We start from the raw sequence: 26,588 nt of genomic DNA on the forward strand, positions 1-26,588 counted from the left end.
AATTTGAATTTTGCTTTAAGGATACGTGAGAGCCAGGAGAAAGTTTTGAACAGGAAATTTTATAAAGTTTCATAAAGATTGCCCTAACTGTGGGGCACTTGGGTGTCTCAATGGGTGAGCTTCCGACTTCAGCTCCGGTCATGATCTCACACCTTGCGGGTTTGAGCCCCGCCTAGGGCTCTGTGCTGACAGCTGAGAGCCTGGAGCCTGCTTCGGGGTTCTGTGTCTCCCTCTCTCTCTCTCTCTGCCCTCCCCCACTTATGTGTGCCTGTTCAGTCTCTCTCTCTCTCAGAAATAAATAAACAAACTTAAAAAGAAAGAAAGAAAGAAAGAAAGAAAGAAAGAAAGAAAGAAAGAAAGAAAGAAAGAAGGAAAGAAAGAAAGAAAAACAGTGCCCTAGCTGTGGTGTGAAGACTGGATTGGATAATTAGGGAGAATAACTGGGTGGCTGTCATTATAATCCAGGCAATGGGTACATTGTGGACCAGAAGAAGGGATAAATCCACAGCATTTGTCCTACTAGTAGGACTTCGAGATCTTTGGGGGAGAAGGGAATCCAGGGTAACACTTGAGAAGATTGGGCAGAAGAAAGGGCAACAGAAAATTACCAAGAGGTTGTGTATAATTTACAAAAATTAAGGAAAAGAACAATGGAATGCTCACACACCATCTTGGGGTAAAAAGGCATGGGAGCGCATTCCATAGAAATCCTGAAGTTTTGTCTGTTTTCTGTTATATCACTCTCATTTAGCAAATCTGCTCTTCATCCTCTATATCTTGTGGGTATCTTTAGATACTCAGAATTGTATGAAACTACATCAGTATGTAGCCAGTCTCTGAGATACCACTATACACTTACCCTTATGGATTTTTTTCTGATTTAGAGAGGCAATGAGAATGAATTTCAGGATTGATGAAAAGAAAAAAAAGGATAATAGCCTGGTCCTAGAATTAAAAAGCCTGGCCAAAATGATATAAATGACTAGCCCAAATCCTTTTTGCATAATGTTGGCCCCCAGCAAAATTGTTTAGGAGGAATAAAAATGTTGGTTCTTTCTGTTTCTCCATAAGGTACATCCATTTGCATTTCCTTCAGTTCCTTCTGCATCTTTTTTTCCTGTGGCTGCAAAGCCCTATCTGTACCCAAAGCTCCATCAATACAAATGCTCCCAGAACTTTCTATTCTTCTTAAAATACAAGTCTAACTCTGCATACCCATTAAACGAAAGACTCAAAGTTCCTCAAGGTAGAGTCTGTGGCTTGTTCACTACTATGTCCCTAGTACTTAATACGATGTCTAGCACATCGCTGGTGCTCAATAAATGTTGAATGAGTCAATAATAGAAATATTCTAGCGAGGAAGCTTCTAAAATCAATCCTGTTCCCTGAAACCACAGCAACTAAAGTGTTCCAATATAATCGCAACATTCTTATAAATTCTTAGAGTAATCATCAGTGAGCATTTTGTTATTAACATTTAAATCTGAGTCTCATTATTTTGCATAGTTTTTTTTGCAATCCTCAATTTTATGCAATGGTAACATCATGGTTCACTCAATCCTCATCCTAGAAATTTCACTGTATCCTGATATTCAGCCATATAACCTAGTAAATGTGTTACAAGTTTGCACTAAGCCTACAAACCAATGATGTTCCTTTTTTTTCTTTCAGTTTTTTTTGGCGAAGTTGTTACCCTAAAAGATATGAGTTATTTGAAGAAAGGCAAAGATGGCTTAGTATGAATTATGTGATTATAAGGTTTTTGAATGTATTTCTCAAGAACATAACCATAACTACAGGGTTTCAAAAACTAAATGCAGGACACTCATGTTGGGTGTGGTAAGGCAAAGGTTTCCAATCAAATTCCAGGGCTGGCCTTGCATTATATATAATAATGTGTTTTCTTGGATACTCTTAATGGAGTAAACAAAGAAAACTCTTTTTCCTGTTCACTGACACCACCCCAGATTCTTCTAAGACAAAGAGGAGAGTAAATTGCAAATGGATCTCTAGAAGCAGGTTTTGATAGGAATGCAAAAGGAATAATAGTTTCAAAGAGATCCTGAGGACACCTATCTAGGTGGGAAAGCAAAGGACTCAGAAAGGAGGATGGGGGGGAAATAAAAACCAAGAGGGCCAAGGAATGACCTGTTTGTTAAATTGAACTTTGAAGAGGCAAGTGGTTATTTTCAAGTTCATGTATCTTTTTGTTCACATTAAATAACTAGCAAAATTTCTGCAAAGTTAAATATAATCTTGATCCATTAGATTGACAATCAGGAAGCTTGAGGCTTGGTAACCTGAGAGAGATTTAATAAGAATCAATTAAAACAACTTGTTTAAAAAAAAAGGCATTTGGGAAATTTCCCCTTAATCCAAAGAAATATTAAGCAACCAGTATGGAAGCCAAGGGATGGAACTGTGTGGGTTCATTTGTGTCAGAAGACTAATGAATGATTTTTCTCATTAGCGATGGAGACTAGCAATTAAGACTAGTAAGACTAGTAATTACTTAGGAATTTTTTAAAAATTAAGTTCAGGGCCATGATTAGGTCCAGCTATAGTTATATGCAAATAGATCCCATATTTGGTTGGTAAGGGGCAATAAATTAGAGTGTATCTTCAATTCTCAGACAATATGCATGAATGGTAATACAAAATAAACTTGACTTCTAAATAATGCCAAATACATAAATGACATTTGAGACAAAAATTGCTAAACAATACAAAATTCAGGTTTACTTGGGAACCCAGAAGCCTAAAGAACTGGCATTCTGTTGAATGACAAGTGCTTACTGGTCTTTCGTGTTGCAGAATTGATGACTTCCCAGGTTCATATTCAAAAATACTCCTTGGCTCAGAACGAAATTTTCTTGTGTCCACTTTTCTGTCCGGAGGATCCCAGTCATGCCTAGAAATTAAACAACAAATTACATATAAAATAATTCTCTATGCTTAAAGCTGCCCTATCTTGCTATCTGTTTACAAAATTAATTTTAGTATTGAGTTTTAAGAAATATCTGAGGATAAAAAGTTAGTCTGCATAACATACTCCATTTACATGTTGTTTTACATAAATGATTTAAAAAAGCCATTTCTTTTCTTTCATGTTCTATTTTCCTCTATTTTTTCCCCATAAACTATCCTGCTGATTCCGTAATCCACACGAGGGGTTTACAGACATGCATGCTGCCAGTGATCTGCCTGGAAACCCTTGGGATCATGTGCAAATAACAGCTGTGTATATTTGTGTTTAGAATAGGTGGCGGTTATGCTCCATCGAGTTACGGGAGTTTTGCACCACTCTGTGACCTGGCATCCTTGATCCAAAGTGACAAGGAGTAATGCACACGCCATGTTTCATCTTGTTTAGCCTGAAAATGGCATCCCAGTTTGTCTGTGAAAAGTACAAAAGTGCCCATTGGATCGTCATCCATAGGAGCAAGCTGTGTGGCAGGGCAGAGCTTCCTTTGGCCTTGCCCTTGAAAGACCGGAGTGAGACCGCCGTCCTATTGCATAAGGCACCTTGGAAGCAGCTCTTTTTCCTGAACTAATATCCTTCAAAAGGCAGTCAACAAGGGACTTTGAAAGTAAAGCTTTTCTAGGTAGCCAGGGCTAAAGAAGGCTTCCTTTGTGAGGATCTTTTTTCTGCAAGAAGAACTTTCTGACTATAGATGGGAAAATTCTGACCCATGGAATGAGATTACATTCTCGCTGTGAAGCATGTTGGAAATAGAACTGCTCTAAGAGGCAGGAGAATTAGGGACAAGTCCTGGCTCACCAGTAACTGATGAATGATATTAACAGATGTATTTTGAGTATCACACGAGATAATGTATGTGAAAGATATCTAGAAATTTTTAAGAGATTATCGTATTTCTTAATGAGAAATTTATTTCTACTAAACACAGAGCATATATTACATTTAAATTTGAGTTAATTTTGGTTCTTTTTTAATAGCAGAGATATGATTTTGTGTCTAGACAATTCCATCTCACATTTAAGACATCATACTTACAAACCTATAGTTTGTCATCAGGAGATTGGCATTAAAGTGAGGATCATCATACATGATGTGTATCTATTTTCATGGCATCTCATATCTGATTTGATCATCAGTTACTCTTAGTGGTACAGTGGGGCATTGAATATAATATTCATGGGATATATATGATAAATGGGTGCTTAATAATTAGTACTGATGCTGAATAATTCTTATGTTCTTGTTAGTTGCTAGTATCACAGGGGCTACGGATTTAATCAGAGCTAAGTTTGAATCCTGGCTTGGACATACTAGCTCTATGAGCTGAGTAATTTAGTTTTCTAAAACAGTTGATTTCTCTCTAAAATGGGTTTAAAATAGAACATGCCTCATTGGGTCATTCTCAGATTTACATGATATAATCCAGGAAAAGGACTTAGCATAGTGCTTGGCTTATAGTGAGCTCTCAATAAAGGTTAGCTATAAGTAGGATTATTAGTCATAATCCTAATTTAAAAATTGCACAGTAACAGTATGTTTATAAATTCTTATTTGTGTGTGAATAGTTTCTATAAAAACATTTCAGTGGGGAAATAAAAATTAGTATCATCTTGAAAAGCTGGTAGAAATGAGTCACAGATAGACACTTACTAATGCCTTATTTATTATTTATGAATAATTTTGCCTGCTTTCAAAGAGAGACTTTTGTGTACAAGAGGGGAAATTTTAAATCATTAATAGATTTGAAATAACATTTCAAATTTGAAGAAAATGAAAATTAACCGCATAGTCTCTGACATGCTATGTCAAAGAAAGTACATGTCAGTTATTTCTATGATCTGTCTTCTGATATGCATTTATTAATCAAAAAGTAGAGATTGTGCGCATGTTTTTTTTTTGTTTGTTTTTTGTTTTAATTTTTTAATGTTTGCTTTGTTTTTTGAGAAAGAGAAAGAGACAAAGTGTCAGCAGGGGATGGGCAGAGAGGAGACAGAATCCGAAGCAGGCCCCAGGCTCTGAGCTGTCAGCACAGAGCCCGACATGGGGCTCCAGCTCACCAACTGGGAGATCATGACCTGAGCTGAAGTTGGTCACTTAGCTGACTGAGCCATCCAGGCAGGAGCCCTGAGACTGTGCTCATGTGATTATGATATTATGAGCTAAGATTGTGAAAGTATTTGCTACAATCTCAATAGGTGATTATGATATTATGAGCCAAGATTGTGAAAATGTTTGGGGCGCCTGGGTGGCTCAGTTCGTTAAGCATCTGACTTTGGCTTAGGTCATGATCTCACAGCTTGTGAATTCAAGTTCCACATCAGGTTCTGTTCTGATAGCTCAAAGCCTGGAGCCTGTTTTGGATTCTGTGTCTCCCTCTCTCTCTGCCCCTCTTCTGCTTGCACTCTGTCTCTCTCTCAAAAATAAATAAACATTAAAAAAGACAGATCATGAAAGTGTTTGCCACAATCCCAATAAAGGAGGCCAACATGGCACATGTGTTGACTAATAAGGTTGTAAGTATAGTGTCTTGCTAAGGTAAGCACTGATTCTTCTACTGAATGCCAAACAGGCTTACTTTTATCCTAAACTAAATATAGGCCACTTTTGGGGAAAATGCCTTACTTTTCTGTCGAAGATCGATCTCTTGGCCGAAGTGGTGGAATTGGAGGAGGAACATGTGGGGGAGGGATGGGGGAGGAAGCGTCCTTAAAGACATCGGTGCCGTTGTCCGAGTGGCTTTTGGAGAGGGGTCGATAGGTCTGGGTCTTTGCAGCAGGATGTGACTGAGCACTGTAGGGTGAGTTGTACAGGCCTATCATGAAACACAACACAACACAACAAACAGAAGCAGATAACATTTTAAAAGTGCATGAAATTATTTATACCCCATAAAATATCCAGTGATTTTACCAAATTTTTACCAGTGATCATATTCATAATGCATGCATTGGGTGGAATGTTCTTAACTGATTTATTAATATTGTCAATTTATCAATCATTAATATATTAATTTATTAGCAATGTATTCTGTACACAATCATTGATTGCAGTAAGTCTTCAACCGTCATTTTTAAATTAGTAAAATTCAGACTGGTTTTAGGACTAAACCTACAGGGACTCAGTAAATTTTCTCCTGGATAATATAAACTAATAACATAGTTAAGCTTTCAGGGGAAGATCAAAAATGGTTCATAGAGCTGTTTCCAAATATCTTCTATTACTTTGAAAGCTCCAATTTGCCTATGATAATTGACATGTTAATTGCAATCAAACAGGATATATTTAAAAATTTTTTTATTTTAGTTATTTTTTTTTTAGAAAGTGTACCTGAACAGGGGAGAGGGGAAGAAGAATAGAGAGAAAGAGAATCCTAAGCAGGCTGCACAATGTCCAGCCCGAAGCCCAGTGTGAGGCTTGACACGGGACTCTATCCCTTGACCCTGGGATCATGACCTGAACCGAAATCAAGAGTCAAGATGCTCGATGGACTGAGCCAGCCGGGTGCCCCAATCAAACAAAATATTGAGCAAGTTGTGAATGTGCTGTGCAATGCTTAAGGACACAAAATCCTCAGCAAGCTTGCTGTTTATCTGAGAAAACGAGACACGAATGGAATTGTGATTGAAAATAATTGGTAACCTGATAAAGGCCGGATGAGGAAAATGTGCTCAAGGAATGAAAGGTTTTAGAAGATGGTGGATTGGTTAGAGAAAATTTTGTGGACCAGATGGCACTAGGATGAGCCCTGGAGAACTGGTTTCGGGGGGTCGGGGAAGAGGGACGCAGAGATGACTTAGGTTAAAAAAAAAAAAAAAGACCCAAGACATAGCAGAGTGGGATGCAGGGTTTGTAGAGAGGCAAGAGGCTAATTGCTCTGTCTACCAGTTACATGGCAAAACTATTTCAAAAGGGCTCCAGAAGGTTGTATGTAACTATTACTGCTCAATTTATTAATTACTTACGGCTACAGAATTTCAGTAGTAAAAATAGTCATAAAAATTCTGAATTTCCTGCCACCTCAGACTTTTGAGTTAGGTCAATTTTCACTCAGCTGCCTCTCCTGAGGGTCCGTACAAATTGTCATCACAAATGGAGAGACGGTGTCTACACGTACTGCTTTGCCTGGGTTCTAGGGTCAGATTTTACAGCTTGTTAAAAACAAGAGGCCCAAAATGGAGTCGCTTATGCTAAGCAACCCCATCACCCAATGGAGACCTAAGTACAGTACTTAAAAAGTACATTTCTGGTGCTCCTAGAAATGGAATCTTAAACCAGACAATCAGGCATCGCCTGACCAGCACAAGTGAGGCCGTCTCATTCACAGACCCCTGCCGTCCCCTTGAAAGAAAAGTAACCTTGTAATAACCTCCGCACTTTTTTTTTTTCCTACTGTAACTTCCATGTTTGGCTCCCTCTTGCCTATAAAAGTCTTTCATTTTGTACAGTCCCCTGGAGCTTCTCTCTCTCAGCTAGGTTGGATGAGGACAGATTCGTGAATTATGAAATAAAGCCAATACGATCTTTAAAATTTACTTGGCTGAATTTTGTTTTAGAACAAGCGAAACACAGGAGGTGAGTTTGGAGTACCTGTGGCTTGGGATCAGAGTTGAGGGAAAGATTTTACCGGGCTTCCTGCTGTCACCTGGAAGGGTGAGGCCCTAAATATCAGAGGTCTTGCTGCTTGCTAAGCTCGCTCTGCCCATTTTTTTCTTCTCTGTTTGTCTTTGGAGACTAGTAGCTGACACTTAAAGCGCCTGAGTGCTGGCCTTCAGGCAGCAAGGTGGGGAGAATCTTATGTACTTGCGAGGCCAGGCTGGCCCGGGGACCCCTACAAGGGTGCAGGTGAACCGCCTGAGCCTCAGAGGCTGCCCTCAAGAAAGGACACACAGACACCACTCTCCAGTCCCCAGCCTGGGGCTGAGCCTGGACAGGAGGCCCTACGTGGGATCCCCTAATGTGACGTTTAGGAGAAAGGGCAGCATTTTGTAGGGGTCCCTCACTCTCTCCAGCCCTGCAACCATTTCACCAGATACCAATGCCCTCTACTACAAGTAGAAACAGCCAGAATTGAACTCATGCCATTATGACTGTTGGCAACTCTGAGTCAGAAAAGTGCCCCAGCAGAGTGGGATTTTTAAAAATCCTTCAATGAATGGTTGCATTTTTGGGGCAAAAGCATGGACAAAGTCACAAAATACTTTTGCCTGACTCGTTTTTTTGTGAAGTGTATCTGACAGATCTTACGCAATTGGGATCGCTCTCTCTGCTGATAAAAAGAGATCTTTATCTTATTTTGTACCCCAGTTACAGTGTGTTCTTTCAAGCTGTCCTTCATACTTTGGTTAAACATTCCTGAAGCTGCAAATCAATGGACAGTGTGAGAATGAGTGAGATAAAACAGTATTAGTTCTCATTTCCATGAGAAAAGATTGATCCTTGTGTTATGCATGCTTTGAGAAAAGGAAAAAAAAAGCATCCTCTTAATTGTCTAAATGGAAAACATGCGCCCAAACAGTGGTGAAACCGTGAGTGGAAACCAAGCATTGCCGAGCGAGCATACCGTATTCATTGCAAGCAAGGAGCCCCGTCCTACCTGCATTATATGTGTAAGGAGTATTATACATGTCTGTGTCATCATCTAGAAAATGAAACATAAATATCATGGTAATACACATTCGGTCACCGTATCAAAACAAGACAGTAGAACCTCAGAGACACAGAAACAATTTGCTGGAAAACCAGTGTCTTTTGCCTGGTGCTAACACCAGTTTTTCAAATTTTCTAATACTGTTCCTGGGCTTCTGCGTTTGACCTCGTGGTCTGTATGTAACATTTTTGCTCTGCGGCCCTCTCCCCAGCAGCCAGGATCAGAGCCTTTTCCTCACTTCCTGGGCCAGCCTTCTCATCTGAATCATGAATTTCCTCCAGAAGTGCTTTCAAGATCTTTCCTCAAGCTAACGAGACCTACCTCTGCTCTCTCCTGATGAGCAGCTGACGTGTGTGGCTAGAGGAACAATGGGTCTGTGTAAGCACAACAGGCCAGACCCCACACCGCTCCAGACAGAGGCTGGGGAGGGAGGAAGGGACCAGAGCACCTGGCACCCCACAAGGGTCACCTAAGAAGAGGCTTCTTGGCAGCTCAGGGGTGAAGCAGGAGTATAGGTATCTGTGACTTGAGGATGATAGAAGGAAGACAGGAGGAATGTTGAAAAGAGGGACCTCCATGAAGTTGCTAGGGTCTTAACGGTTTGTGTGATCCAGGACTATATGGAAGGATACACATGTACTCTCCTTGGGCCGGGAGGGTCCGATCAGAAAACAGAACAGCACACCTACCCGGCTTGTGTACCATGTGGATCTGCTTGAACATGGTCTTGTACCAGTCCTTCGGTCTGTCAACTGTCTGTAAAACAGAATGTCCCGTAGTTACAAAACTGGTTCCGAGTAACATTGCTCTTCAGCGTTTTTCTTTCTACGTTTTATCTTTTCTGATCGATTTCTGTCTGTGATTAAAAAAAGAACCTATTTCATGATGACAATACTAGTGACTTACCTAGTTATGCATGCAGTTTGTAAATGTTACCCATGGTTGGAGTTTAGGCTGAATTGGAACATTATATACTACGGTTTTAATTTTCCCAAATCATACGTGTGCCCAGCATTAGATAGTTGATATTTGTGCAAATACATTTATGTAAAAATCACTGGATAAAAGTTGTAGTGTTGTAATACTTTGATTAACTCCTTTTGGTGCTAATTATTATCCTTAACATTCTCATGAGTGTTCTCTTCAAAACATTATTTTTAGAATTAAATAGTGAATGTTTTTGACTGTATTCCAATCAGCTTAGACTTAGAGAAATAAAAATATGATATTTACTAGGTCGAGTTACTAAAACCCCGAATGTAATACTGTCAGTCAGGGTCCTGCAGCTAATCTAAAAATATGGAGATGCTGTTTAAAAAATTTTTTTAACATGATAATAAAATGTATGCAGCATTTGCCTTGCTAAATTATAAATTTCTTGAATTTTAAAATTTAAATCTTTAAATTTCTATGAATTTGTTGAGTAGAAGCTCCTTCCACATAGTTGGGTTTGGACACAATAGAAACTGGGTTGTAGTGGAAAGAAGAAATTAACATCAACTCAACCTAGATTCAGATCTTGCTTCCTTTAATTATTGTTTTGTACTTCTTAGCAATAGGAATTTGGGCCATTAAGGAAAGCCTTCAGAGCCTTAGTGTGTCCTTCCTAAGATGAAGTAATCATACCTACATCATAGGATTGTAATGGAAATAGAATGAAACCACGCATACTGAGCCTAGAACAATGCCTGGTACATAAGAAATGCTCAATAAATAATAACAGTCAGCAGGGAGCATAACATATTTATAGAATAAAATAATGAATGAACCCAGATTATTGGATGGAATTCTACATGATTACATACCTGTGAAAGTAGACCTATTCTTTTATAATCACAATTAAAAATTTTGCTTGGCAAGGTCTTTATCTCAACAATTCCAGAAATACTCCAGCAAGAAACCCAATCATTCTGTATACAGTAGAAAATACACCAGATTTTCCAAAACCATTCTCTTGATATAAAATATTCTGTTAGGACTGCCACACAAATATTCTTGTACTTTTTAGATTGAGCATTCATTTAGATTTTATATCCTATTCCGCCCCCCCAGAAATGTGGTAATTGTATTTTTCATCTGGAAATTGAGGGTTTTGTGCCATATCTAAATTTATTTTGGTCTCTAAGACTATATGGTTCTGATAATCACCACAAACATAGTTTAAGAGCTACGTGACTTTGCTCTGAATCACCTCTTATTCACTGTAGGCTCCTTCTCCATCGGAAAAGCTTTGAGGAGATTGTTAATTGACCTTATTTTCAAATGACAGGAGCCGGTGAAGGTGAGCAGTGGTGAAGCAGGAGTTTAGTTATTATTGGCTGATTTCAATAAAGTAGCTGAACATGTATCTACATTTTCATAAAAGATCACTTTCTCTTTCGATACACTTTGTTTCCTATATGTCTTCAGCAATAAAATATAAGATGTAAGTCTGTGCAAACATGTTTCTCAGCCATACCTGGACACAACCAATAGCAACAAGGAAACCTAAATAAGTGAGTTATAGCCCTGTATATGGCAATGTATCTTGACAGACAGGCTTTTTTTTTTTTTTTCCTTCACTGGCTGGAGGGCACATATCAGGCAGGAGCTCAGTTTTGCCATCTGCTAGCTTTATATGGTGAGCACAGAGATGCCAGGAAGTACTCAGTGTTGGCAAAGAGGAATATGAAACTGGTATAAGGCAACACTAAAACTCTCTGTCCCTTTCTAAAAGAAGCACTCTGGGCATTTAAAGTTTCTTTTATAAATGGCATCATGGACATGTTATATCTAATATTGAGATTAAGTAAATAGAAGTCTACTCAAGTTTAAGGAAGTTTGCTTTGTATGTGTTCTTCAAGATTATTTTGTATGGACAGTAACTACTAGCAATTCACGATTCAATTGTCTTCTATAATCTTGGCAGAATTCACCTGAATTTTACTTTTCTACAGTTCACAAAGTATCAGAACTCTACCTTGGTATATCAAGCAGAGATTTCCAAAAAGGGAAAAGACACATATTTTCTACACACAAGTATACAGTGATTCTATTCTATTTTTGCCCCTTTTCAGCTTTGAAAATGCTCGAACGGTGTTATATTTGAACTAGAAAAAAAAGAGTCTTGTATTTCACTTAACTAGCTGGCTTTAATTAGACAGCCTCCTGGGATTTGAACCCTAGCGATTTTTGTTGTTGTTAAGAATGGCAGTAAAAGGCTAACCCAGACGTCCCAGGTCACATGAGAGAGGGCAGACTGGGGAGCCTTCATTCAAATAACTCAAAGGTACATTTGTTGACTTTTGGCTTTCTAGAGTTTCTAGTTTACAAAATTCTGTTTCCTTGGTATAGGCTGGTTGTCTAAAATGAGACTATAACATGATACACTGAGACAGTGCTGCCTTTGGTGGATACACTGAGCAGAAAGTCCATGTAAAGCAATTTGAGTCTGATCATCATTACTTTCCACACGGATGAGAAAGAAAAACAACCGTGGAGATTCTTGGCCTGCTGTGGCTCAGAGATGGCCTGACTCAACATTTATAAACACAGCTATACTTGGGGATGTGCTTGGCGAGGCTGAAAAATAGGGAACAAGTAAGAGTCTTCGCAGACCTGTACCTTCTTCGTAAAGTTTTAGAAGTCTAAATAAGAGCACAACTGTGCATAAAAATTATGGCTCCTTATAAGGAACTTCTGGGTTGCTTATATTTTATTTCCTATTTTATAGAAGAGAAACCAACATTGAGTGTTTGTATATATACACTTGCATAAGCATATCTAAACATGCTTTTGATTTGCAAGTAGATAGACCATTAGAATTTTAATATGACTTGATTTTCACTAACCATTTACAATGTCTGATATTTTTACTTTTGAAAACTAAGAAGCAAGTCTTTGCTGTTTAAGAAAATTATGTCAAATGGATAAAAAGATTGGTCCAGCTTTTTGTGTTGTTTCTTATCTATTATTTATCATGTTAAAAACACACCCAGAGGCCTTAGACACAATCCTTTCAGACAGAATCTATAACGAGTTAGAGTCAGGAATCTCCTAATTTGTGTAAATACTATGACTTGAGGATCAGTTAAACAAAACCGATGACACCATACCTGTCTGAGACTGCATCCCTACACTATTTGCAAAAAAGATTCCCGTTAAACCATTTTGAGTCAGAAATCTTCAAAGGAAAACAAATGACAAAACACTGTCACCAGAAGCATGCAGTTGTCACAAGACCCTTAGTCACAATCCCTGAACTTTCTCTGTTACTTAACTATGACAATCATCTGTCCCAACATAGATTGTTAGAACTTGATAATTAGTCACATTCAGTGTTCCCAGAATCTAGCACGCCTCCAACCCCAGCAACTGCTGTACAGATTGACTCTCTGGCTTGTGATTCCGATACAGATGCTTGGAATAATCAATTCTTAACCCTCTCTCAGAACCCACAATCCCCATATATGAGAAATGCAATCTTACCACTGCTTTTTTTTTTCTGATCTCTTTCCCAGTCCTTTCCTCTATCTGCTATTGTCTTTTCCCGCCCCCACCTCCCCAGCGTTTGCATTCCAGGGGAGCAGCTCTTGGCAACACCCCCGCCAGGTATGCAGGAGTCTGCAGCCTGCGCCCTCTTCTTGCACAGCCCCCCAGTTCACCTGCAGACGTGCTGCTGCCCTCATCCTGGCTCCCAGAGTCTTCCTTCTGCCGGCTAGCACAAACCTCCTCTGCAAGTAGACTGGCCAGCGCACAGCTGCCTGCCCGGGCTCTCAGTAGCTGCTTCTGCTGCTGCTGAGCTTTGCCAGAAGGGGCTGCCCTGACACACTGAGCAATGCTTTGGCAGAGTTTAAAGCCAAAAAAAAAAAAAAAAAAAAAAAAAAAATCAAACACTTTCACTTAATATCCCGGAGGGCTCACAGCAGGCACAGCTGAAGAGGGACACTGAAATGTGTATTTTTTCTTCACAGTTTTTTTCCTTTCCATGACATTAACTCCCTTTGCTGCAATCATCTCCCCGCCCAGCTGCCGGTTCACAGCTCCCAATTCCCTGATGGTAACTAACACACATCAATTTCAAGAAACAAATCCCCGGTTTATTATTGCAATGCAGCCAAAGAATTCACCTTGTCTTGTTCCTTCTCCGTTCTCTCTATTGCCCTAACGCTCCCAGGAAAAGGTAAACCAAAACAAGATACACCTTTATTGTTCAACCAAACTCATGATCTTCGTGATTGTCAATTAAAATGCAGAAACATTCTGTGCTTAGCTTCAATCCGCAGTTCTCTTCCTCTTTCTCTGCCACATACAACACAATATTCACGAGAACTCAGATGGCATACCGGGCAATCCTCATTATATAAGACCATAGGAATGCACAAAGCCGTTGACAATCCAGTCTTTGTAGAGCCTGGGCGCAGCCCTGCCGCCGCCACACTGGCATTTCCTACCGTTCTAATTGCGGTGGGGATTCCGGATTCATCCACCGGCCCGATCCCTGGGTAGTGCGGGGCTTTGATGACCGTCACTCTCTTCTCTTCCTCAGAGGATCTGTACAGTGGGATGGAGCTGCCCATGGTGCCGTCCAGAGACTGTGCGTGCTGGGGATAGGTCTCTGTGGAATCTGCCCAGGAAATTTGGTGAAATATAATGTATTTGATGCACACGGTTTCATAAACTGACCATGCCTCTTGTGTATTTATGCCAACTGCAACATAGAATCTATTTCCATCGCTCTTTTAACCCATTTACCTTACATCTGAGTCACTCATTGTTAATGTGTAGGTATATACCCAACAGAACAGTAACAACAAGATTCTCGTCATTGTCTGGAGAAGGGTGAGGGGAAGGATAGTACTTGTTGAAGGACCGTGTGGCCGTGCGGCAGCCACTGTGCTAAGACAGTATTTTACATGTGTCACCTCACCTTACCCTTCTGGTATGTTGATGGGGAGCCCCATTTAATTAATTTGTTTTTATCTATTTGTTATTAATTTTTAAATGTTTATTTGTTTATTTTGAGAGAGAGAGAGATTTTTAGAACATGAGCAGGGGAGGGGCAGAGAGAGAGAGGGAGAGAGAGAATCCAGCTCTGTCATTGCAGAGCCTGACTCAGGGCTCAAATTCACAAACTGTGAGGTCAGGACCCAAGTTGAGGTGAAGAGTTGGACATTTAACCAACCCAGTCACCCAGGTGTCCCATGGGCGGAATCTGTTTTCTAGATGAGGAGGCAGAAACTGAGACATTAATATTATCTTTGTGAAGTTGCTGGGTACGATTATTTAAAGGTACTGAAATGTCCTCTTAGAATAAAAGATAGGACTGTTGAGTCGACAGCAGCAACTTCACATAAATAAAGTGAAAACAAAAGTCACATTAAGAAAATCTTCACATCCAAACACATACTTAGACGATGTGAAGACTTACAGGTTAAATAGATGATTTTAAATTATTAGTACTGATTTTATTTAAGTAGCCATGATGGCCAAATATCTTTGCTGTTACTTTGAAGTATAAAACCCACGACTTGCCCCTTGAGTATAAAAATTGCCCTGAGCATATAAATTAGATGAGATTGATCATGTTCCTATCTTCACGCCATCTCTAGTAACTTTCAGTATACTTTCATGAAAAACAGAGAGGACGCATGTGTACTACATATTCTACTTATTCTTGGTTCACAGACACTTATGAAGATCAACAGTATTACCATTCATTATGACTTTCTGCTCATTTACAATAAATTTCAAAATTTTGGTGAGCAAGAATCATTCTTTGCCATAGGTTGTCTCATCTGGCACTCAGAAAGGTCTCTTTTCATGTGGCTATGGAAAACCTCTAAATGCTACCTCAGGGTAGCATTACTTGATTACGTACGTATCTATATATGTATGAACATATATGTAATCTACCTGTCACAAAAGATATGACTGGATTTCTTATTTGTTTATTTTTTATTTGAGAGAGAAAATGCAAGCAGGGGAGAGGAACAGAGGGAGAACCTTAATTTTTTCTGAGAGAGAGAGAAAGTGCACATGTGTACACAAGTGAGGGAGGAACAGAGGGAGAGCCTGATGGGGGCTCCATCCTACGACCCTGGGATCATGACCTGAGCCAAAACCAAGAGCTGGTCTCAACTGACTGAGCCAGCCAGGCGCCCCATGTATGACTGTATTTCTGTAAGAAATTTATATAAAAGTTCATAAGCAAGATTTTAAAATATTTAACTCAACATTATAAAGATAACTACAGATAGGATTCCTGTAAGCTAAAATCTATGACACCTATAACTGCTATCATTATTATTATGGTTATATTCAATTTAGTTTGACACAGGAAAGCATTTTTGATACATGGCTGATGAAGAATGAATAAGGGTAGGAATGAAATGGCTTCATGTACCATCGTACAGAAAAACGGTATCTTTTCCAAGCAACTCCAAATGTGATATTTGACTCTGATTTCCCATTTAGGTCCAAGAAGCATCTGAGTCAGGAACTATAATGGTGGTATTTCTATTAAACAACAAATTATTTTTGAGCATCTCCTATGTGCAAAGTCCCAGCCTAAGCAAACAGTATTAACTCTGTCTTCACATCTGGTTCGTAAGAGTCAATGAATTTATAGTTTATATAAGTTAGCCTTTTATTGTATTTTTCTTTTATAGGTCCACTAACTCTCATTTTTGTAGTCTTTTGTCCTCAGCTTAATATAAAGTTTCTCGAAGGAAGGTTTCTCAGAATCTATCTCAGCACTGGCTGATTGGAATTTTCTATAGAGAATTTCTTTCCATGTAGTATGGCTTATCTGTAAGTCTACCCATTGATATGTTCTAATATGAAAGCCTGTCCACATTCAAGTATTTTTCTTCTTGGGGTGGGAGGGACAAAACTGTGTGTATTAATACAGGTAATGAGGAGAAAGGGTCTGATTTTGATAATAATTGTAAATGTTACGGCTAGAATAACTTGTAGTTTTAGTAAAGGAGTGTGATAATGCATAGCTATATAAAAGATCTAGGTATGGGGAGTCTGGATGGCTCAGTCAGTTAAGTGTCTGACTCTTGATTTCAGCTCAGATCATGATCTCAAGGTTCATGGCATTGAGCCCCATGTCGGACCCTGTGCTAACCTTGTGGAACTGCTTGAGATTCTCTCTCTCTCTCTCTCTCTCTCTCTCTCTCTCTCACTCTCTCTGCCCCTCCCACCTTACATACACACATTCTCCCCCCCCAAAATAAATTAATAAGCATTAAAAAAAATCTAGATATACTATACTAGACTCCTGTTATAATACTGCACCATAGACGGATTGTTTCAGAGCAATATCTGGGTACAACATTCTACTTTCCTACACTCTAAAAGGACATCATTATAACATTCACAGGTGATCCCCAGGAGCGCCATTAGAGAAGGCACAAGTATAGTTAGACTTTGCTTTAATGAGTCTCGGGCGTCAGTGTTACAGAGGTTTTGTTGACCATGGAAGTTGAGTTCCATAATGCACATGCCGAACACTCTGGCGTCAGCTGATGCCATCACGTCGTTCGATAAACAAAGTGTTGGGGAAGAGGAGGGGCTGCCTGCTGTCAAGGAGGAAATGACAGTGAAGCCCTGTGTTCCGTTGCTGCTTGGCAGTGGCCACAGGATCAGTCTTAGCCTTTCTGAGAGGTGCGCTGCCTACACTCTTTCCTGCCGTCTGGAAGCCTTCCAGTCATTCAACATCATGGGACCTTTCTCAGCTTGAATTGAGATAATGGTTTGATTTGGTTTGGTTCTTAGTGTTTCATTTTTTTTTTACACTTTTAATAACAAAGAAATATTCATGTTATTTTCTAAACAGTCCTAATATATTTGCCAAAGAAAAATTTTTGTCCTTATATAGTACAAGTTCTTATACAGGAGGCCTCAAAAAAATCGCAAGGCCCATGAAGTTATATGCTTAAAAGTTTTTAGAAATGTTCCAATGTGCATTTTTTGCTTCTGGAGGAGAGCTCTCTCTTTCATCTAATTCCTAATCCTCAAAGGATTAAGAACTGTCTCTGTAGAAAATTCAGGGATCATCATTTAAAGGAACTCTTCTCCCTGACTAACGGTCTGCTGGTCTCAGTTCGAAGAGTGGTCTGCGACTTTGTGAGGCGGTAGTCTACTGTTTTGTGAGGCAGCTGTCCCCCGTTAGACTGTTTTAACTGTTAAACAATTCTTCTGTTTATATACCAAGAGAATTTTCTATAGTGAAAGCTTTTCCACAAAAGAACAGGCTGTTTTGAACACGGATGGTCCTTGCCATCCGTGGAAATGTGCTACATGAATCTTCTGGTGGTGAGAACTCTCCTGCCCAACTGTCCACCTTCCTTCTACCTCAAACTCCAAACGCTTAATCTCCTTCTCCCTACTCAGCTACAGATGCAGGCATTGTCTTGGGAGAGCCGGATGCCTATCTCCTCCAGTGTTGACTCCCCTGCTCTTAATTCCTCCCCTAGCATAGGGTCATTAAATAGTGGAGGGTTGGATGTCCCACTCTTTCCGAAAAATTACTCCGATGTTTTTCTCATGTGGTTTGTCCTTGGTATGTGAAATTGTCATGAAAATCACGACTCTCAAAAGACTTACCAAGTGACCGGCCATGCTGCATGATAATGCTTGAGTTGAGCGAGCCTGGGAGAGAGTAAGCCGAAGGGGAGAACGGCCTTTGATAGTAACTCATTGGGCTCACAGCACCTCCCGAGTTTCCATTCACTGTTATCTGGCTCTGAGAAGAGAGCAAAGACATCCTGTCAGCACACGGTCCCCTGTAAGCATCATTCCTGTAGATGACAATAAGAGACTTGTGTTCACATGACAGTAATCGGCTGTCAAGTGTTTATTTACTTTGAAAACTGATGTCTACAGGGAGAGGGCACATTTTTTTCCAGTGTCTTTTCTATCGTATGTTATTTCTGAAACCACTCTATCCTATGTCAGAGGGCACAGGAGGAAATTAGGAAGAACAGAAGCAGCTGACCAGTGGGCATGCCACTCTGCCAACTGAGATGCCAAAAGTATCAGTGGGAGTCAGTATAAAATAAACATGGAGGGTGAATTTGCTTTTCAAGTCATAATGAGTGGTCAGAACACGGTTCCACTGCTCTGTAGGAGAGACTTGAAATGAATGTCCTTTGACGTGAAGAAGGATTGGTTTTCAGGCATAGGGACATCCTCTAGTGAAGGAGGGAGGGTTTTCAGGCAAAGTAGGTAAGATAAGGAACACAACTGTTTGGATTTACATATCATTCTATTCTAAAAGAATCAATCTTTTCTGGCAAAGCATCAGAAAGACATGATAAACCACTGGCTTTTCCCTATTCCAAGCTCATTTAGCGCTTTATGGGTCTCTTTTTGGTTTCTTAATAATTTATTGTTTTGACTGATTTATATCTGAGTATATTATATCCCCAGTGATAGCTCAAGATACTTTTTGGAGATAGTCATTTATGTTTTTCTTTTGTATTTTTTTTATAATGCTCAACCTGGTGCTAATAACATAGTAGATAGTCAATAGATACATATTCTAATTGAATTGGATCAACCTAGTTCCCAGAGGTTGAGCTCACCACTATTAAGGATGCCTCTCTATCCACAACACAGCACTGAGCATAGTGGAGATTATATAATGCATGCAAATGAGACAAACATTAGTAAGAGCTTTTAGTAAAAATACCTTACAGTTGAATACACACACACACACACACACACACACACACACACACGCTCACAGATAAAGAACCATCATTTGTGAATTTTTCCTACTGATCTTAAAACAGATGAAACTTCTACAATACAGGCCTGAAATGTAGGTAGTCAATTAACTACATATTTCCAGGATCTTTCATTTTAAAGCTCATGGTTTTAAATGACCAAGAGTTAATTTAGTTTCATATTTTTATAGCTATACCACATCTGGCCTGGGGTCAATAAATATTCTATTACAGTAATTGTGCTTACTGATTAAGTATTTCTCTAAGCTGTGACAGAAATCACTCTCCTATCATAAGCCACCATATCTTATAGGTCTTCTATCTGAAGAGCACTGAGCATTCAAATGATGCAAGGCACTGGCCCACCAAATGCTTCAGAGCCTGTCCTTAACTTTGATGAGTAACTTGAGAATATGTTTGCCACCTTGCCCAAATTAGTTTCGTTGTTCTTTGTAAACATAATTACAGTACTACTGTTATAATGTGTTACTATGAGTGTTAAATGCAGAATTCTTATTAAAACCCATCATGGTACTGTGTTACTAAACTTAGAAAAGTTGCCTTGACTCCTATTTTGATGGTTTCAATAATATTCATCATGGGTTAAAAAAATAAATATTGCAAATAGGCTTCGTCTCTCCTCACGTTAAACCAACTAGGATTTTACTAATGAAATAACACCATTAGTATTTTAGAAAATACTTTATTGTTAGAGTGAGATAATTATTAGGAAAATCATCTCATGGACAACCTATGTGCAATTTGAATTGCAGTTTGAAACTGAGTTCAGTTACAATTAGCTCTGGTTGTGTCTGTAAGACTATGTGTACGGCTCCTGCAGAGTCTTAAATGCAGGAAATGGAATTGGTTAGTACATCCCTGTTCTGTATTTTTGGTTAAAGGCCCTACTATTCCTTGAAGTTTTAAATGAAGAACTCTTGCAAACACAGTAGCACCTGGAGAAGCCCAGGACTACTGAGCTCCTGGCTTTAGTGGCAGGTGGGGTGTTAGGTGGGGTGTCAGCCCTGCAAAGTGAGGGCTTTGTTTTGTAGCCAGTCAATAATGGGAACACTCCATGGCAAAGTTTTGTACCCAGCTACCAAATGAATACTAAACCCCATCTAGAGTATTTAAGAAAGTTACTAAAAGTTGTCTTTTGTCTTCTATAATTGTGATGTCTTGAAAACCATATGACTTATAATATCTCTCCATGCATGAAAATTTCAGGTTTATGACATTGCCACAACATAAAAATTATGTAGCACAACTAAAATTTTATTTTTAATGGTGCTTATTTCAAGCTTCATTATTAAATGAATGTTAGAAAAAAACTCCCCTTTTTATGTTTGCCTCAGTTAGATATTTTTCAAATGGAAGCAATTGTCTATACATTATATGTGATTGAAAATGTGTGTGTTAGGAGCTCAGTGGGTTAAGAGTCTGACTCTTGGTTTCAGCTCAGGTCGTGATCTCACCGTTTGTGGGTTTGAGCCCCATGTCAGGCTCTATGCTGGCAGTGCAGAGCCAGCTTGTGATTCTCTCTCTCCCTCTCTGCCTCTCCCCTGCCTGCACCCTCATGCTCTCTCTCTCAAAATAAATAAACTTAAAAAAAAAAGGAAATCTGTGCCTTAAAATTTCAAAGCATTTTAGTTATTCATAAATCATTTGGTAGGGACTTCTTGTCATATAGACTTATTTGAATTATATCATTTGTATGGGGAGTATTTATATATTGCTCTAAATGAAAGATGAATTTGTACATAACACAAAAAGTAAATTCATAAATTCCTATACCAGAATGGTTCGGAAAAATAATTCCAAAAAATCAAATGGCTAAATTTCTCAGTGTAGACTAAGAGTATCTGTATCATTCACCCCTGTAAGACAGATATGTTCAAAAGATGTAGCTGTCAGTGAAAGAAAAGCAAGAATTAGCATCATGCGCTCAGCAACTGTGTATGTCAGAAAACAAGGGCATATGAATTATTCACACAGGACACATTCATAGGAATCTCAGAGGTAAACTGTTATCCACCATGATTTAATGCCAGGTTAAAATTTTGGAAAAAACGTTAGAACTTAGTCATCATAATATATGTATACTTATCTAAATTTATGAGATAATTTATTGTTTTCTGAGATAACTACTTATCAAGGGAAATCACTGTACAACTCATTAGTTAGAGCAACACAGTGTAAATATAAATGACTCTGAAATGAATCAGAATAGGGGCGCCCGGGTGGCTCGGTCAGTTAAGCAAATGACTTTGGCTCAGGTCATGATCTCACTGTTTGTGAGTTCGAGCTCCGTGTTGGGCTCTTTGCTGACAGCTCATAGCCTGGAGCCTGTTTTGGATTCTGTGTCTCCCTTTTTTTTGCAGCCACAGCGCACCCCACCCCCAACCCAGCTCCACTCATGCTCTATCTCTCTCAAAAACAAATCAACACTAAACATTTTTTAAATGAATCAGAACACGGTTGACTTTTTCAGCTGAAAGTGAGCTTATGAGGATGATAAAAGGATTTTCTGCGCAGACTGTGTGGAATCGGTTTATAATTTAAACCTCTGAGAATAAAAATGCTTGGCAGCAAAATGAGATGGCAAAGAGATCAATCAGTCCTTGTGTTTGGCCTGCGGAGATTTGTTTAAAAAGTGATGGAGGCATAGGAAGGAAGAATAATGACACGCATGGCCGCAGGGTGGCGCAGTCTGTCTCCGATGACCTCTGACTCATGGTTGGGAAGGTGTTTCCGAAAGGCCAGGGGTGTCAGAGTCAGCCTCCTGAGCTCATGTGGGGTGGCGGGGCAGAACTCACAGGCGGAGAGGGACAAGTCAGTAGCGAGAGTGTGCTGTGGCTGTGGGCAGGGAGGACAGGAGCAAGGACAAGGGGTTTGTGAAAAGCGTGGAAGGGTCAGGGTCTGTGCAGGCATGAAGGCCCCAAATCAGCAGGTTGATGAGAGTCAGTGAGACTGGAGTCACCGTCAGGTAAGAAGTGGTTCAGTTACACAGCACCACAGAAGGCAGGCGTGCAGAGCAGGCTTCTGGTGTGATTTGTCTGTGAGCCTGTGAGGCATTTACCTCTGGCACATTGACAGCTAAGTTCTGGTTTCCAGGCTGAGTACGAGGGGAAAATAACAAGAGATATAAATTATTCTGTTAAAAAAACATCTCTTTTTGCAAAGTGGCAGAGAAGGCTTTATTCAGCTCTATCATAAGCAGTGTTTGCAAGCCCTTTTAAGAAATATATTCAAAGGATTAGTTACCAGCATACAGTACAGAACAGGCATGAAAAAGTGAAGAAAATAAATTCAGCAAGTGTTTTTGGAAAAAAGATCAATGTTCACATAACACTGCGCTGTAACTTTGGGTGGGGGCTTGAGTGTCTTGGCACCATGGAATTTTTCCCTCAGAAGTTTTGTGTTTTGTCCCTGTGACAGCAAAATAATATCAGGTTGTCTGTTGGTCAGCAGAATTCCTTTCCCTTCAATAGAAAAATCTTATAGCAGGGGCGCCTGGGTGGCTCAGTCGGTTAAGTGTTCGACTTCAGCTCAGGGCATGATCTCATGGTTCATGAGTTCGAGTCCCGGATTGGGCTCTATGCTGACAGCTCAGAGCCTGGAGCCTGCTTCTCATTCTGTGTCTCCCTTCCTCTCTGCCCCTCCTTGCTTGCATTCTGTCTCTCTCTCTCTAAAATAAATAAACATTAAAAAATTAAAAAAAAAGAAAAATCTTACAGCAGATTTCTCTCTACTGCCTCCCTCCTGGAAATTATCCCCCAAATATAAAACAGGTTACCCCATTTTTTCCCTGACTTACGGATCTAAAGCATGATAGAACTAAAATCAATGAAGCAGAAAGTATATTTTGATTTCACTATAAAATGCTAAAAGAATTGAACTTTAAAATATCTGAACTGTGCAGATAGAGGTACCTGTTTGTGAAAATGAAGTGAAAACAAAAATCAGCCCCTGATGATGGTTAGAAGGTACCTTAGTTGGCTAGAGCTACTATTGGTCTTAAGTCTTAGGTAAAGGAGAAAGAAACAGAAGAAAAAGAAGGTTTAATGCCTCTAAGGCTATGTAACCCAAGAGGCTAAAAAACATGGTGGAGAGGCTGTCTGTAAAAGAAAGAGCGTGGATGGTCCATTACAGGTTTTATACCTATCCCTTCTGACCATTGTGATGTGTATCCACGCTTGTCAAATGTGTTGACACGCATCAGCTTCATCCTGAGTAAATGAAACTCTGAAGCAAAACAAAAATTTTTTTCTTAATTCTTCCTTCTTCCTTTCCCCCTTCAGGATAGAAGGTTTTTTTTTTTTTTTTTTTTTTTTTTTTTTTTTTTTTGAGTGTTTGGTGAGGTGCCAATTGTAAGATAGATAGCCAGAAGTATTATAGGACATTAAAACCAGTGTGGGTAATGAATGAAAGAAAACTGTATAAACTTAGAAATCTTGCCTAGGTAAGGTTTAGGTGGTACTATTTAGTGTTCTTGGCCAGCCAGCATTTCCCTAGGAGTTGATGCCATATAAGCTGTTCATCTCATAAAAAGTCATAATTTTTTTCCTCAGACCTTTAAACAAATACTTCTAAGACTAATACATAAAAAGGTTTCTCTTAGTCACAGATAGCTTAAAAATTTTATGAAGACTATTGATTCTTCTCTTAGGAAAAGTATACAAATTCAGACATACATAAAATTCTGCATAAAGTTTAGGGGATTATGGATATTATAATCTAACAATCTTGTTAGGTTAACAAGTTAAGAAATTCCAACCCTGGATAAAAAGACAGGTTTCTTTATCCTATTTTTATTTAATAAGATTGCTGTTTAAACACACTTATTTTTGAAGGTGATACTTTTTTACTGTCCACAGTTTTAAAAAATATTTTATTTATTTTTGAGAGAGCACAAGTGGGGTAGGAGCAGAGAGAGGGGGACAGAGAATCTGAAATGGGCTCTGCATCGACAACAGAAAGCCTGATGTGGGGCTTGAAGTTACAAATTGCAAGATCATGACCTGAGCTGAAGTTGGATGCTCAAATGACTGAGCCACCAAGATGCCCCTTTACTGTGCAGTTTTAAAATCTCTAGAATTAACTGACAGAAATCTTCAAGTTAGCCAGAATTTAAAATAGTCTCATAGTAATGTATGAATGTTATTATTAAATTTTTATAATAAAGTAAAATTGTATTATTACGAAGTAAAGCTATAATATTATGAAACTTCAATAATTATAACTTAAAATGTAAGAATTTTGCTAAAAGTCTGAATGCAATTCAATACAAAGCTATCTTGGGTGAGCACAGTATCCATGGACTTTCTCAATACAGTTTCACTAAAGAGCTTTCCGTATAACATCAATCTCTTTAGTGTTACTTATGCTGAGTGAAAATTCTGTTAAATAATATAAATCGTGCCACAGGATTTGAGTAATCTGCTCAAAGGAATTTTTTTCCCTTCAAAATAAAAAGGAAAAGCTAATGACTATAACCCTCCCTCGACTGGCTCACATGTATGTATCCTTTTGGACTTCATACATGTCAAACGCTAGTGCAGATTCTAAACCACTATTGTCATGGGTAATATGATCAATTTGTTTGTATAGCATTGTGTCCAGGAATGGTCTTTAGCCATTCATTTGTTCTTCCAAGTGCATGTCTGCAGAACTATTTCACTGTGAACTTCTCTCCATACCTCCTGATATGCTTACAAGTTTGAGTCCTAATGCATGTGTGTGTAACAGATGGAAGGTCTCATGGTGAGTCTTACCACATTTAAATTGCTATAGATAAACCCAAAAAAAAATCATCTATAGGTTACTCACACAAAAGCTTTGAAATAGCTTGCCATAAAGATGTAAATTATGTCTTAGACCAGTTTTTTGCCCTGACCCTGATCTCATTGACGAAATACCTTCTTAGACACGGCAGAAGAGAAAATCATATACTACATGTTTCTCTGAGAAAAATGTGGTAAGAATAGGAACAAGAGCCTGAAAAGGGAAGAGGAAGTGTCATCAATCCGGACTACTGAGAGTAGAAAAAACTAACTTAAAACAGGATTTTTTTTCCTACTGAATTTCATGGCAGATAGACAGATGACTGCAGAAAATCATCATAGTTGTTTTGTGTCTCCATCTTCCAATACCTGTAAGGTTAAGGTGTTTGGCTATAGGCCAAGGGTCACCAACTTTTGTGGGTGTAAGTTCTTTTTCCCTTTCTCCAGTTGTTGAACTGGCAGGGAGGAGAGAGCTAGAGACACCAGTTTGTTCCTGCCTGGTTTCTACAAAGGAAAGGGATGGTGCTTAAAGCCCAAGATACTTAATATTCTGAGAGAGCAGCACTGAACATCTTGGTCCTCATGAATTCAACCCAGAATGCTAATGTGAAGTTGTGGATGAAAGAGATCACTAACTCTAGGTGGGGACTTCTTAAGGAATTAAGGAACAAGGAGACTCAGGAAGGGTGAGTTCAGCAGTGGAAAAGGTGTATGGTTGTGTGTAGGCCTTGCCAACTCAAGTGCCTACCAAGGGCCAGGAATGTACCCAGAACGTGAAGATCAGGCCAGGTGTTAGATAAGAAGGAAGAGTCAGAACCACAGTAGGATGGAGAAGGCATGTTTTTTCTAAAGGTGGCCAAATCAGAAATAAAATAAACTCCATGGTGGGCCAACAAAATATATCTATAGTCACAAGCCTGTGGGCCATCAGTCTGCTGACTCAGTAGTTACAGAAGCTGGAGGAGAGAAAAGGGTCTCAGATGTGGGCTTGGTATAAAGCTGGGGTGCAGGGAAATGGGAGTGTAGTCTGCCAACACCTAGCCTTGGGTGACATGAGTAAGACCCTTATCTCAGGTGCAAAATTTAATAGAATGACAAAAATTCAGTAAGTTGGGGGCACCTGCGTGGCTCAGTAAGTTCAGTGGCTGACTCTTGATTTCAATTCAGGTCATGATTTTACAGAATGTGAGATTGAGCCCTGTATTAGACCCCACACTGAGGATGAAGCCTACCTGGGATTCTGTCTTTCTTTCTGCCCCTCCCCACTCATGCACTCTCTCTCTCTCTCTCTCTCACAATTGAAAAAAAATGGAGTAATTGAGACAAACACTATTTTAATGCAATCTTAGAAAAAAAATCAAAATCAGTGGGGTCTCCCCCCCACATCCATACGGAACCAAATACCAAAAATGTAAATAACAACTGGTGCCCTGACAAGCCAGATTGAAGACCAAGGA

General features: G+C 39.3%; 1 protein-coding gene across 9 annotated transcripts in view; it reads right to left on the minus strand.

Annotated features, from left to right (window-relative positions):
- The window catches only part of SORBS2 (sorbin and SH3 domain containing 2), a 219,368-nt gene that overhangs the window by 52,321 nt on the left and 140,459 nt on the right, over positions 1 to 26,588 (minus strand). For 5 of the 9 annotated variants that reach the window (XM_029934720.1, XM_029934717.1, XM_029934709.1 and 2 more), the window contains exons 8-14: positions 22,428 to 22,463; positions 18,225 to 18,363; positions 14,063 to 14,235; positions 9,320 to 9,386; positions 8,577 to 8,621; positions 5,606 to 5,795; positions 2,797 to 2,911 (exon numbers count right to left, since the gene is read on the minus strand). In XM_029934720.1, the coding sequence (XP_029790580.1) occupies positions 2,797 to 2,911; positions 5,606 to 5,795; positions 8,577 to 8,621; positions 9,320 to 9,386; positions 14,063 to 14,235; positions 18,225 to 18,363; positions 22,428 to 22,463 (765 nt within the window). The remainder of the gene's footprint in view (positions 1 to 2,796; positions 2,912 to 5,605; positions 5,796 to 8,576; positions 8,622 to 9,319; positions 9,387 to 14,062; positions 14,236 to 18,224; positions 18,364 to 22,427; positions 22,464 to 26,588) is intronic. The other 4 variants (XM_029934742.1, XM_029934727.1, XM_029934736.1 and 1 more) reach the window with 1 other exon arrangement.

The sequence above is a fragment of the Suricata suricatta genome, chromosome 1 (assembly GCF_006229205.1).
Source record: "Suricata suricatta isolate VVHF042 chromosome 1, meerkat_22Aug2017_6uvM2_HiC, whole genome shotgun sequence".
NCBI lineage: Eukaryota > Metazoa > Chordata > Mammalia > Carnivora > Herpestidae > Suricata > Suricata suricatta.